At 32.3% G+C, this 14,875-nt stretch overlaps 1 protein-coding gene across 2 annotated transcripts; it reads left to right on the forward strand.

Moving 5' to 3' along the window:
• The first annotated feature begins 409 nt into the window (after positions 1–409).
• On the forward strand, positions 410–12,849 carry LOC148310708 (solute carrier family 12 member 8). 2 transcript variants are annotated; one of them, XM_088257921.1, is made up of 12 exons: positions 410–628; positions 957–1,173; positions 2,166–2,346; positions 3,357–3,502; positions 4,249–4,483; positions 5,240–5,441; positions 6,305–6,539; positions 7,940–8,133; positions 8,227–8,353; positions 9,870–10,028; positions 10,569–10,747; positions 11,602–12,849. In XM_088257921.1, the coding sequence occupies exons 2-12, from the start codon at positions 970–972 to the stop codon at positions 11,759–11,761; spliced, it is 2,022 nt and encodes a 673-aa protein (XP_088114047.1). In that variant the 5' UTR covers positions 410–628; positions 957–969; the 3' UTR covers positions 11,762–12,849. The 2 variants fall into 2 exon arrangements, with proteins under 2 accessions (XP_088114047.1, XP_088114048.1); XM_088257922.1 differs by having other exon boundaries at positions 488–806.
• The last annotated feature ends 2,026 nt before the right edge of the window (positions 12,850–14,875 follow it).

Below are 14,875 nucleotides of genomic sequence, written 5' to 3' on the forward strand. Positions count from 1 at the left end.
GCTGGTGAGTTGATTTCATTTGGTTCATGAACAATTTTCTGAACGCGCCCACAAAAGAAAATTAATGATGGGTGAATCGAATAATTTTGGAATACTTTGGTTCCAGTACTTACTAAAAAGTATTTGAGATATAATATTTGTATTGCAAAACCGTGAATAAGAATCCAAAAATCGACCGATTTCAATACTTCTAATGCCCTAAGAAACGATGTAATCCCTTTTTGGAACCTATTTCTGCACATTTATATTTTTTGTGTACGAAAATGATTTTCTTTATTTAATAGGCATCGACAATTTTTCTGTATTTAATTTTCCATTTTCATGTAGAAATTAATATTTTTCATGTTTATGTTTCCATTTCCGTGTAGAAATATTGTTTTTGTAAAGTAGGTACTTCAATGTAATTTACAAAACCGAAGTAGCTTATTTTGGAAAAAAACAAAAAAATTGTGCTCGCGTCGCCAAATGTCACATCGATGATTCACTTGACAGTTCGTGTCATCTGTTGAATTATAGCAGTTTAAAACATTGGATATTATGGCATACGAATTAATAATGTCTTGAGCGGGCATTGTAAATATAATTAACCAACACTACCATTTTGCCTTTTAAATCACAAAAGAATAATGTAGGTCAATCACGGTATTTTTCTTTGTTTATGTGCCGACATTTAACGTGCAAGTTTGTATTTTTACACTTTGGATAAATTGAGAATTTCATTCTGTAATATTTCGTTATGTGTATCGGTTTCTTTGGTATGTTTTTACGTGTTGCCTACATATCCAGCTTGTCGCATTAATTTATAGGTTATAATATTTCACATATTTTTCATCCAATATCTATTACGTGCATTTGCTTCAGCGCCAAAGCGGTGTTTTTGACATTCTAGTTTATTATTTGTATACACACGAAGACATATTTTTTGCCATGAGAATTCACCTGAATTCTTGTTTTAGATAACAAACAATCATGGACCATAGAGGTGCTAATGGAAGTAGCACTCGCCGAAGAGAATTAGATAGTTTTGGATTACAGGACGATGGACCAGCCGTGTTCACGAGGGGTAGAGGTAGAAGGAATTCCGGTGGATTTGTGGATTTTGGAAATGAGTACCAGTACGGTGTTGGGGGTCATCAAGCCTCAGGAGCTAATGAATTGTTTGCAGAAGAACAGGTAACAGTTTACAACCCTAATAATAAAAATGACCTGTAATTCCTTTAATATATAAACAGTGTTTTGAAACATATTTTTGCCCATGTATGATGACATTTATGTATACTTTTTTAATGAAGAAATATTATGAAAAGGGATGGAAGTATACATGTTTGTAAATTAATAGAAAAGTTATATTCTCATCTTCCTTGTACGTAAGGGCCTGGATGTCAGTGCCTGTGCCAAGTGAACAAATGAAGTCCAGCACTGATGGTCACTAATGTCAGGGATGCCATAATGTGACGCAGCTTTGACATGATTTTCATTGGTTTAAATATGATAGAAGGAAATATATTAATCATTCAATATTGATTGTTAATTTTAGTGCCATTTTTTGCATATGTAACTTTGTAGAAATTAACAACATATTTTTCAATAAACTTACGGTCAATTTAGGATTTTTTTTAAAAACAGAGAAATAATATAGTTCTTCTTTTGTTTTACACGTTTTTATGCAAGCATTCATCTGTAAAAATAGCAAATAATTTAATACTTTCAGTTCAATGTTGATGAAAATAAAATGACCATCACTATTTCCATCTGTAAAAAAAACTATTCCTATAATATGGCAAATATATTACGTAATGTCATCGGGCTATAAGTGGGCAGCTGTAGAAAGTAATTTGAATAAACTTGGTAAAAGTATAAATACAAATAATGTCATAAACACTGTCATAGTTAATTAAAGGCACTTTTTAAAATTAACCTTATATTTGTAATATTGTCTTTTTTTAATGGTCCGATTTTAAAATAATTATTGCAATGCTAAGATAATATAATTTGAATTCTTTCTCTGTTACCAAACAATATCATTTAAAATAATCCAAAGTTTACCATGAAATCCATTGTCATTTTTATGGGCAAAACGTATGCTCAATTCTAATTAATACATATTCACACACATGTTGGTTAGACTCTTATTATAAAGTATTTTTCTTCTTCTTTTATTTCAGGGTGATGTCCCATGGTGGCGATCCAACTTTTTCATATCACAACCAGTTTTGTTTGGCACTTGGGATGGTGTATTCACATCGTGTATGATCAACATATTCGGTGTCATTGTATTTCTAAGATCGGGTTGGATTGTGGGACAAGCCGGTGTTGTGAACGCCGTTCTCATTGTCTTATTTACAGGTAAATATTTCTAACTACTTTATTACTTGAATAACACATTTTGGTTTGCTTATTAAGACTAACAAGGGTTTTATTTTATTCTTCCTAAAGTTTAGCTAGCAAATGATACTGCATCTTTTCTACACTTAAAAATCGGAAGGAATTATCTCTTTCTTTAATTAAGCTCGTGGTTATATTTCAGATTAATTCATGTCAATTATGTTACTCTCATAAACATTATAATTTACTGCATTACAGTAAAACCTCGATATAACGGACTAATATGGAGGGAGAGGATGTCCATTAAAGCCAGAAGTCTGTTATATTAAAATAGGATTAAAATAAAGCAGAAAATTATTTTTGAAATTATCAATACTGTGTTTAGATATAAATAAACAATACAAAACAAACAAAATCAGGAATCCCTGACCGGGGCGGCAAACTCCAGTGTGCTGCGTCAGAACCTATACATTATTTTCTCAGGGAATCTCCTAATATACTTACTATCTCTCTCCGGCTAGGTGCAGTCTACGAATAGGACATTCTGTCTCAAATTCTAGTGCTAGACATATGACGTGATTATCTTGGCTGCTAGAAATGTATTACATGCGGTAACACTTGAATTTAAGCATGTATGATACTAACACACTATTGATGGGAAAGTTATTTCTACCTGTTCAGTCAATTGATGCTTACGGACGAGAAGGGTATTTTTACCTTCTGCGTTTCCACATTTCAATGTCAGAATAGAATGTTTGATGTTTTTATATGAATATTATGTACCATTCTCTTTGTTAAGCTCTTAACTATACGTACATAATTATCAAATCCCATCACCAGCGGTCCGCAGGCGTAAAAACACCCATCCTTAGTGTGTTAACAGGATGTTTTGAATTTTTTTGCATTTGACCGGATTTTTTACCGTAATATCCGAAATTTTTAAATAGAGGTCCGTTATATCGAGGGTTTACTGCACTGACTTTGTTATTATTCCCAAAGGAAGTGGATCTATTTCACAATTTTGTTTCTAGTTTTTGTTGCACTGGTGTCAGTATTATCAGCCGTTGGTATCTGTGAGAGGTGTCGCATAGAGAGTGGGGGAGTGTACTTTTTACTTTCACACACTCTTGGATCTCGGTTCGGCGGCTCTCTGGGATTGCTTTATTGCTTTGGACAGGTATGGTCAGCAAAATTATGATCTTTTTTTACATTTCCAATGATTATCTTTGACTTCCATACCAAACATTTATTAAGATACTAATACACCTAGTATGTTAATAAATGCCAGGTACACCAGGTGACTCATTGCTGTGGCACAGTCTGGTTAAATGGAAAAGAAATTTAGTATGATAATTTACTATTTTCACAATGCTTGTAAAACACAGTTAGATTAACACAGAGAACATCACAGTCCAAGCTTTACTTGAAGGCGCACACTTCCGAGAAACCTACACTGTGCAAATGGGTTTCCCCGCAAGCTTTCGGACCCTCCCAATTTTCATTGCTTTTTAACAACGAAAATTTAAAAAATGTACAAAATAGCAATGCAATTGAAAACCACAACAAAAATTACATCAGCTGTCAAGAAACACGCTGTCTGTCATGAGCAACGTTTAGTATTGTGTGTTTTGCTGTACATTCAACATATGGTGCTGTTATTGCAGTGAGAAAAGGATTTTTTTATACACGTTTTTCCCTGTCACAGGTATAAATACACAATATACACAAAACATATTTGAATGCAATGTTTTGTAAAAATTTCATAAGGATAGGTGAATTACTTAAGGAGATTTAAGATTTTGAACTAACGAACATTTACATTTTTCGTTATATAGAATATAAATGTGGCATTATTTTATGTGAAGTCAATTAGAGGAAGATATCTATACAAAATTAATTTGAAATATTAACTACTCCTTGCAGGCTGTAGGATGTGCCCTCAATGTCCTCGGGTTTGGTGAGTCCATGGCTGGACTAGTCGGGTTGGGAGACAATGTGTGGGCCGCGCGAGGGTTTGCCGGAAGTGCTGTGTTACTACTCGGCACCATCAATGTAGCCGGAGTCAAGTGGGTTGTGAAACTACAGTTTGTTCTGCTTCTCGTACTATTACTGGCAGCCTTGGACTTCTCCGTCGGATCCTTTGTACACGTGGATATAGGTTTGTCATAATAAAAACTAATACAATAATCACAGCTATCCATAACCCTAGATTTTTTTATTTACCATTTTTGTTTTATTTATCAATTATTTATTCATTTTTTTTTATATTATTTTCTTTATAAAAACTGTCATGACGATGACATGAACTACCTAACTAATTAACTACACCCCGCTTCCCTGTAGGGGTAGGCGGATAGAAATGATTTCCACAACAATCTTTCTTTGCGAACAATCTTCGCCTGTTCTACATGCATACCCGCCGATTTTTTGAAAGGGGCGAAAGACAGAGTGGTGTGGCATTCTATTATCTTCCTGTTCCTGCGGGGAAGGAAGTTTAAGGGGGTTTGTGCACTACATGGAATTTCGCCGTCCAGCACTTCAGTTAGCGTGATTAAACGGATGATTGTCTTGTGCTTTTGTCCATCTTTCTTCAGATCGGTAATCTTGATCGGTGCGTGTATTGCGCGTAAATTCGATCACGCTTAACTGTCGTAGTCGCTTTTATTTTTAAGACGGTAAAATTCCGTGCAGTGCACAAGCGCTCTAATGGTTATTAAGTAGGGTAATTAAAAGAACATTTGTATCATATCAGGGAATGTATTGTATACATTTTATTTTATTTTGAAGATATGTGAAAAAATATTAGTTATTTTAAAGTTTTCCATTGAATTTAAAGGGTTTAATGATACTCAGGTCGATATAATATTTTAATTTTGTTAAATTGTCTTTAGTAATATTTATTTGCTTATTTTAGAAAGTGGATTTGATGGGTGGCTCAGTGGAAATATGGGGAACAACACATGGTCGGATTACCACGATGACTACACTTGGTTTACCGTATTTGGTGTTTTCTTCCCCACCGTAACCGGAGTGTTGGCTGGCATCAACATGAGCGGAGATCTTCGCGCTCCTTCGACTAACATTCCAAACGGCTCTCTCGCTGCTATTTTCACTGGGTAACTATATATATCAATCTGTAATGATAAATAGTTCTTAACAAACATTTCCGGTAAACAATTAAAGCAAACGAGTCTATATGTATAACCTACATATAAATTAATTGTTTTACAAATAGGTACACGTACACAGTGTAATTAAACATAAAAGAGAGAATCAAGTTAGGAGAAAATCATACTCTACATTTCATATTTAATAAATTCACAATAATAATAAATATCAGCTGTTTAGCACCTTTGCAGATTGAATAAATGCAGTTTTGATGTGTTCACTTATTTGAAAATTAAATAATTTAAAATGATCTCACCTTTTTATGACAATCCCCTACTAAATGCGTCATTAAAAAGTTCATAAATATTTTTTATTTTGGTCTACCCATTCCTCAGGATAGAACACTTTCCAATTTTCAACATCAGTTTCTTTTTTTTACCCAAAGGTCGTGTTTCAATTTGACAAAGGAACATGCACACTGGCCATGCCTTTCCTACCGATACATAAATCGTAGTCGTACAGGAGAAATTGACCAACTACCAAAACTAAAAATGCTCAGGAGGGCTATTTAAGTCACTTTCGCTTGGCAAGGAAATAAACACCAATGCAGTTAGTCATTTTTAACAAGTCAATATATTATACTACCAAGTTTAAAATCCTTTGGAATTTTTTTAGGGCAATATTAAGCTAGTAAGATATCAAATAGTCAATGATCACGTTTTTGTAAAACAATGCACTTGCTCACTTTCTCCTGTATGACTACGAAATATGAATGATTTTTGTTTTATACATAGTATCATTTATCACTTAAGCAAATGAGTTCTTTATTTGGAATCTAGTTTAAATTACAATATTTTATTTTTATTTCTAGCACATTCCTATACTTGGTATTCATTGTAACCCTTGGTGGGACATGTCAGAGATCAGCTCTTCTAGAAGATTCGTTCCTCACAGCTAAAGTTTCCGCTGTCAAAGTTCTACTCCTGGCGGGACTTTATGTCAGTTCCATGAGTTCTTGTCTCGGAGCCATGTATGGAACTCCCAGAGTTCTACAAAGCATATCTAATGAGAATGTTATCCCTGGGCTGGGTGTACTAGGCAGAGGAGTAAGTTGTTTTTTTTTCTATTCTATGTACAGTTCAAAAATAGTAGATCTTATCTTAGTAAATATTTCATCTAGGTTAAGTAAATTTAAATAAGATGGTTTTTATGTATTACAATATACAATTACTTAATGATATATCATATGATATTTATTAATATACATAGTAATAGAAATGCTTTTTTCACACTTCTTAAAATTATCCGAATAGCTAGAAGAAAGAACACAATAAATAATTTCTCTTTTCTATTTTATCTGAATTCACGACCTCAAAAATGGTATTTCAAGCTTGTTTTTTTATTGATCTTTATTCCAAACCTTGCAGTAAATAATGCAATTCCTGCACTTAGGTTAATTTGGCATTAACATTATTTAAAATGTAACGAAAATAATATAAATAAAATTAAGAGACATAACATATGTGATTAAAAGAAATAATAGTACATTAAAAGTAAAATGAAATGATATTAAAGATATATAAATACATATCATACATACACATATATACAGTGGAACTCGGTTATACCGGCTTCGATATGTCATATGTGACCTTCCATATAATGTCAGTTTTTATCAAATTCGGCAGTCTCGTTTCTTTTGCTTCAGAGAGACATCTCTTGCTACCGATGCAGCACAACATTTACTCATAGCCGCAAAAAATTACTGTCCATATAAAAAATAAAATAAACAAATGTTTTGAATGAGCTCTTTGCATATTAACTTTAATATTGATACGTAATATAGTCTGTATTTATATCAGCACAATGGCAATGAAATAAATATTAATTAATAAGCCTTTTTTAAAATTGCCAACTTTTAAAATAGCGCTCTCGTAAAGTCTCTTTTATAATGTCAATCTGATATAATTTCATTGATTATCATTTGGTCCCATCTATGATATGATAACCAAGTTCCACTGTAAACATTTTTGTTTTTGAGGTTAGGGATCTTGCATCCCTTATGTCACTGCGACCATATTAGGTCTATTGTCACCTCCCTCTGTATTACAGCTCACTGCCAAGACCTACATGAGTCATGTAACTCACTACCTGTCTTGGTGGTAGGAGCTTCACCTTCTTCTCGGAGTCCAGTAGAGGTCCTCCAAGAATGTGACTTCGTTTGTGAGCGAGTGCGTCACAATTGTAGAGAATGTGGATTGGCGTTTCATTATCCTCCATACAAAATCCGCACACTGAGGAGTCATGAAGTCCAATTTTTGTCATGTGTTTGTTTCTTCAGTCTGCAGTGTCCTGTCAAGGTCCTGGTTAGGATCCTTATTCGTTTTTTGCTAAGCTTTAGAGCTTCTGTGGTGAATTTCCGCGAGTACCCTGTGATCAGTTCCTTTGCGTGTTTCATCCCTGAGCTGTTGGACCAGATCACTGTAAACATTCTATATTTTTTCAGCGAGGTCCTAACAGAGTTCCAATATACGCAATGGGAGTAGTTGCCGTCGTCACAATAACGTTTATCCTTATCGGAGACATTAACAGATTGGCTCCAATAGTCACAATGCCTTTCTTAATTACCTACGCTTGCATCGACTATTCATATTTTGCATTGGCACAAACATTTGATCTCCAACATAGAAGAGAATTGAGGTAAACCCTAAGTAAATCATTTTATACTCTTTATCAATTTATCAGTTTTTTTTTCTTGTAATATATTTGTCATAAATCAAATGGTTTTCACAGGTTCCAATCGCAATCACAGCAACCGGCGTCTCAAGAAGATTCTCCACAAACTGCGACTAGTTATGGCTCTACAACAAATGACCTAGATGTCCTTTTTCCGGAAAGAACTCGGCATAAGAATCTTACAGTATGTTTAATATTCTAACCTTATCCTGACCTCTGATATCCTCACACATGCTCTGTGTGACAACTTTACTGTGTAATTCTAATTGGTGTGTGTGAATACTGCCGTGTGCCTATATCCAAGATTCAAACATCGAGTATTTATTATTTTTACATTTGTTTTTACTTTTCCTACTTTTGACATTTAATAATCCTGAAAAAAATATCCGTTTGTACAATCTCATGATAAATTTTGATTATCATCTTAGGAGTCACTGTTATCAAACAAAATATATCTGCATCTCATTCACGTCACATGATATGTACTATCATAATTTGAGTACTCATGCAAAACTGTGAGAGTTTATTTTTAAATTCGATATGTCATCTTATTCAAACCTCAAATAGATATTTACAATCTAAAAGGTTTGACTCACTTGGATATCTTTTATTTTAGTAAAAATTCATTGGTTCTCAAAATGTATTTTGAAATAAATAAATAAAAGATTACAATTTTATGCAGCCATGACAGATTCGGCATGTAGAGATCAGATAGAATGTATTTATTTTTGTTACTTATTAAAAATAATAAAAATGTACTCTATATAACCAAAGTAAGTGTTCTTTAGTGTGATTTTGTTTTGTTTTAAATATTACAAAATGTATGTAGTACAAGTATAGTTAACCACTTAAGAGAAAATGCATTTGGATGAATTTTGGAATTGCCTGTATATTGCTATATGGAAAACTTTGAGGGGTAGGTGTTGGATTTCACAATTTATTTCCACAAGTTCTTTGAATTGAACTTTTACAATTTCCCGAATCAAAATAATATTATTAACAATACATATTAGATAATTTGTAAAAATCACTTTCACTGTCTCATTCGCTTATCAATATTTCCTCATCACTTTGAAACATTTTAATGTAAAATCAAAATATGATAAAATAAATCTTAATATCTCGTACTTTGTAAAAAAATATATTTTTATAAACTTACATTCTGATTTAGAAGTGAATAAAAATTATCTAAATACGAATTTAGAATATACGCTGACATACTGCAACCAACCAAATTTTGTAAATAAAAATATTGTTTCTGCCGGAAATTGTCACCAACAAGTCGAAACAAGACTGTACAAACACCGCTCATATTATTAGCCAAAAAAACTAAATACTTCAATACAAATCTTGAACAAATCACTACTGACAAGTCTGAGCATGATTTGTCCGAGCATCGCTCGGGCTTCTTAATACAATAACACCTTGACCGAGTCACGCTTGGGCTAAACTGAGACTTGATTCAAGATACAAAAAATAGTGACTAACACTCTCCTTACCATTTGTGAACGATGAATGATAAGGAGAGTGTTATAATTACCATACCACAAAGTTGATAATGCTTTTAATATACAAAATATTAAATAGTGACTAGGTTTACTTGGTACTTACCTCATCTAAAGACAAGGCTGACTTAAAGACTTATCTTTCTACCCTATTAATATGTGATTACGTACATTGTAATTATTTCTTCATTGCAGTCATCTTCTCCAACATCGGTGCTCCCCCCGCAGAATGTGAGCTCTTCTCCCCTGGGAGATACAGAGCCCATAACGCAACAGGCTCGCAGCTCACACGTTCACTCCAAAACCAAGAATTGGTACTCGAGCCTTTGCAACAGGTGGTTATCACTTGGCGGGGTTAGTAAAATGCTTTGTTATGTGTATTGTGTGAACCATCATTATGTGTGGGGTACAACTATTTATCTTCAGTATTAGCTTGATAATTCGAATTTATACATTTGACATTTTAGTATTCATATTATAAAATTACAGTTCCTCTAATTTTTTTTATTAAACTTTCGATTATTTGAGAATTGTAAATGGATCAAGAATTGAGTAAAAATTCAAAAACTTATGATTTTCTTTCAATGGATAAATGAAAATACCTTTCATTCAGTGCTTTTACTTTGACAACAATAAAAAAATTCAAAACATCGTTACACATCTTTTATTTATCTTTTAATGTGGAAAATGAGGGATTTTATTCAATTTAAAAAAAAATCTTTTCAAGTTTTAGTTGTTTTAATCGGGTTGTGGTCCTGTGCTAATATTACGGACTTCTGGCTCTGAGGTCCATGATTCAATCCCTCAATCTGCCACGATTGGACTTTGGTTTTCTAAATCAGTATGCGTATTAAGTTGAAAATTTCTTAAAATATAATCTCCATTCTCTTCTAGGTTGTTGTGAAGATAGTGATAATGTTTCTGGTTCACTGGGGCTATGCCATCGGCTGCCTGGTGGTGGTGTGGTTGGTGTGGCTGTATGTAGGAACGGCTAATCCTGCCGTCAAGCCCGGCCGTACTGCTGAGTTCAAATTCCTCACTTGGGTCAAGAACGTTTGCTTACAAGCTATGGGGTAAGTGCACAGTTATTTTTTCCATTAATCTTAAAACGTGTTATGTTTTACCCTTGCACTCAAAAGTTTTTTTGGTATGTGCATATTGCCAACACTTTCTATCAAATTCCATGACTTATTACTTTATAATTGTACTTATGTGATTTGGGTTCAATTATAGTAAAAGTTAAAAACCAATGTATTAAAAATATATATTATGTATTGTTGTCAGGCAGTTTTTTCATCAACCCATACATATTTAGGGTCGACCCTAAATATATAATAGTATACTAATTAGGGTCGCATACTAATCACAAGTAACCACAAACCCAATTCCGATCTATACAATGTTTTTTTGGCATCTCCCACTATCAAAAATATTACTTACTCACCAAAAGTAAGTAAGTCTCTCGCTTTCTACCAACAGTATGTAAAAGACGCTTTTAAGCGTTTCCAGCAAACAATGTGTTAAGACTTTATTTTCTTAGCGCCATAGCAGCAGCACTGGAGTAGTACGACAAACCATGCAAGCCGCCTCTATGGCGACACTCCAGTGCTAAGGGTTAATAATACTTGTCAAAAGTAAATAGTGAAAATCTTTATGTGTTATCCAAAAAATCTATGTTTTTAGATACCTAGGTATGTAGCTCTAAAACCCCTGAATCCAGACATGATTAACTCCAAATTAATAAATTAATCTCTAACCAGTTCTAAATACTTAATTACGTTGATGAGCATAATGAAGTGATGGGATCACCTTAACTCCAATGCGGTACCTTATCAACCATTTGGGTGTTGATAGGAGTCAAAGAAGGTCTATTTCGATACAATGTATTTTAATTGAATAATGTATCACACACCATTTTGATTTCCAGAAAAAGGGTAATGGAATATGAACAGTTTGTGGTGACTCCAGTCCACCCCGGAGTCGACGTTCACTCGTCGCAACTGAACGAAGATAATGAAGACTTCTCCTCGAGGCGGAGGTATCACCAATCTGCCACTGTACACGGCCATTACGTCAATGTCGACTAAATATTGTGAAAGAATTGAACAGGGTATATACATTTATGAGATTTTACAAATGTTTGATTTGATAACAATATTTTGTACATAGCAACTTAATACTAGTAACTCGATGTTGTGTAAAATATCATGTGACACATGTGGCTTATTAATGTTATTAAATATTAGGTAATCAATTATAAACCGACCAAATTCTGCCATTCCTTTTTTAGTACCATGATAACTGCTCGCGTGATAAATGGGCAACTGTCCACATACACAATTGTGCACAAAACAATAATGTTATTGTATTCGAAATTTCTCTCTATTTGATGCCTACTCGTGTCACTTTACATAAACGTCCTCATTTTTATTCCCTCCTGCAACCACCACTTGTGAGTGGTACAGGAGAGTTTTTCATATCAATGTACCATTTTTCCATTTGACCATTTGTCTTAGACATAGTTGTCTGGTTACCATTTTTTTTACTTTTTACAAGACCAACTCCCTGGACATCTCAGTCCGAGTTGCAGTCACAACATACATTAATATTAAATTTTTATTTATTTAATTAATCCCAGTCGAGAATAAACACTTTTTCAGTGTCTACCTATAGATTATAATTACGTGTAATCAACAGACTGTACTACTTAGTGAAATTATTTTTATATTGGTAAGAATTTTTACTATAGAGTAGACGTGGTGTCATTCCATACCACTACACCGCCACTGACGCCCACGGAAATGATACCGATGCTAAGCACTAAAGGTATTTTGATAAAATTGATTTGAAGTAGTAGTGAAGAATTTCACCACAAATTTTCATGACTTTACTGATCTGGCAGTAATTTTATATTTTTACAAGAAAGTATCTTAATATGTATGTAGTGCTGTCATGGAAAACCTTCATATTGCTGCCGACTTATTTTTTTTGTCGTTGCCTTATTTGCTATCGGCACCCACGCCTACTCTTAAGACAATTTTAATGGTCATATTTTCATATAATTAATACTCTATTTTTCCAATTACTTATATGATAAATACATAGTTTTAATACTGTATATACTTTTAATGTACAATGATGACAGATTCAAATATTACATATGTAAATTCGGCAATTTCTGAGCTTTTTACTCTTTCCAGCATCAATTTGAGTACATATATTTCAAAACGTTATTATTACAATTAGATATCCATTAAATAAACTTTATCATTAACAGTTTGATAAATATTTTTTTAATGTAAAAAATTTATAAAAACTCTTGATTTCAATATCTGGCAAATATATAGACCAGAAAATAAAGAATTTTTAGTGGTTTAAAAATATGGATTTCGAAGTTATCTAATTAGATTAGAACAATTGTATTAATTACCCGCGATATGATACCCACAGTTATCAATTTTGTTTTAGTGTCGTAATTTTTTTTCAAATACATATCTTTGAGAGTTGTTATTCACAGGCTGATGTAACAATAGAAGTAGTTCTCAAAAGTATTTACACCAAACTCTGATATAAAAAATGTTTATTTTTGTTTGCTTTCTAGGCAGCTTTATTGGCATTGAAACGAAATATATGTTACCTTTTAATTTATTTATAAAATGGTAAATATATTTATAGTATAAAAGTATTACTTATTTAATGTCAATCAGTGTTTTCTCTTAGTCATTCTCACATTTACGTAGGTTTTTAAAAATAGTTACATAAATAATTAATTGTTCCACATACATATAATATATTATTGATCACAAATAGCAATTTTCAACTTAAGAAATTTAAATAGTAATCGTAAAAAGGTGCTCGCTTTTTGTTGTGATGCGTAAATAATGATATAATAATGATAATAAAATTAGAGGAAACATGAAAAATTGACTAGCTTATTACGTGATTTAATTTATTTTGTGATTTAAAAAAAATACAATTACCAAATAACATAGTTTAAGATTTTTATTATGTTAGATTTCATCATACACTGTGATGGTCTCTGTCATATAATAATTAAAATATTCTTATTTCTTTCCACTTAGGCTTCTTCTGTTTAAAATAACAATCTAGTACCAAATACGATATTCATAAAAGGATATGTATGTTCTTGCGTAAATCATCACTAAATTTGGAATATCCAAATCCAACTGAAACATGAGTCTTGTTTAATTTCTTAACTTCTCAGTCTGTTATTGACTTTTTAAGTTATGTATAAACATATTTTAGAAGAATGATTAAAGAAAACACTTATTATAGACTACATGTTTCAGAAGTTAAACTTCCATCAACATGTAGTCTATAATAAAACGAAGTGTTTTCTTTAATCATTGTAACATGTCTTACCACAAAGTTAATGCCGAAACAATAAATAAAATATTTTAGAAGCATTGTTAATTCGGCATGTTATATTTACTGCAAACGTATTAATTAAGAAATATGTTGCATTTTCTTCAGCATCAAATAAAAAATGCATAGTATCATACTATGTATATAAGTTGACATTTTAGATGTATCTTGTATCTTCAATGATATTCTTGATGTTTTATTGGACATCAAATGGATGAAAATATCACTTCAAACTTCTAAACATTGCTACTCTGTGAAATAAATAAATGGAACAATGTTTGTTAAATTGACACAAATATGTATTTTTGGGTCTCTTTTTTGTACTACAAGAGGTTGGAAAAAATACATTTAAATGATAATGAAAAAATAGGCATAACGATAATTGTATCAACAAAAGATGGTAGATTTTATATTAATATGCATTTATTTTGTAAATATGTATTAACTTATTTTTATGATTAACTTTTATATGTCTAAATGCACAATTTTATCAACTGACATTTAAATATTTTTATACTAGAAATAAGTGTGCTTATTGTACTGACCAAATGAAATAAATGTTACAATATTAATAAAATAAATACCTTTACATATTGTCATGTTTTTGATTTTTTAAGTAAGTATACATACAGGCCCAACATAAATTTATCATGCATGTAATATGCCTAGTAAAATGATCTTTTAACCGCCCTACACATACGAACGTACGTGATACGCGCGGTTTTTCTTCACCATTCCGCGCTAACCCGTTTTCTCCTTTCTGCTGCTTTTAAAAGTCCAGTTGAGTGTTAAAATTTCAAATAAAAGACATTTAA

The sequence above is a fragment of the Brachycentrus maculatus genome, unplaced genomic scaffold (assembly GCF_059751285.1).
Source record: "Brachycentrus maculatus isolate JH-2025_06_01 unplaced genomic scaffold, ASM5975128v1 h1tg000089l, whole genome shotgun sequence".
NCBI classification, from domain to species: Eukaryota; Metazoa; Arthropoda; class Insecta; order Trichoptera; family Brachycentridae; genus Brachycentrus; species Brachycentrus maculatus.

Coding starts and splice junctions, on each gene's coding strand:
- LOC148310708 (XM_088257921.1), top strand. CDS start 970: ATGGACCATAGAGGTGCTAATGGAAGTAGCACTCGCCGAAGAGAATTA. Junction 3,503..4,248: donor TGCTTTATTGCTTTGGACAG/GTATGGTCAGCA, acceptor TACTCCTTGCAG/GCTGTAGGATGTGCCCTCAA. Junction 5,442..6,304: donor CTCGCTGCTATTTTCACTGG/GTAACTATATAT, acceptor TTTTATTTCTAG/CACATTCCTATACTTGGTAT.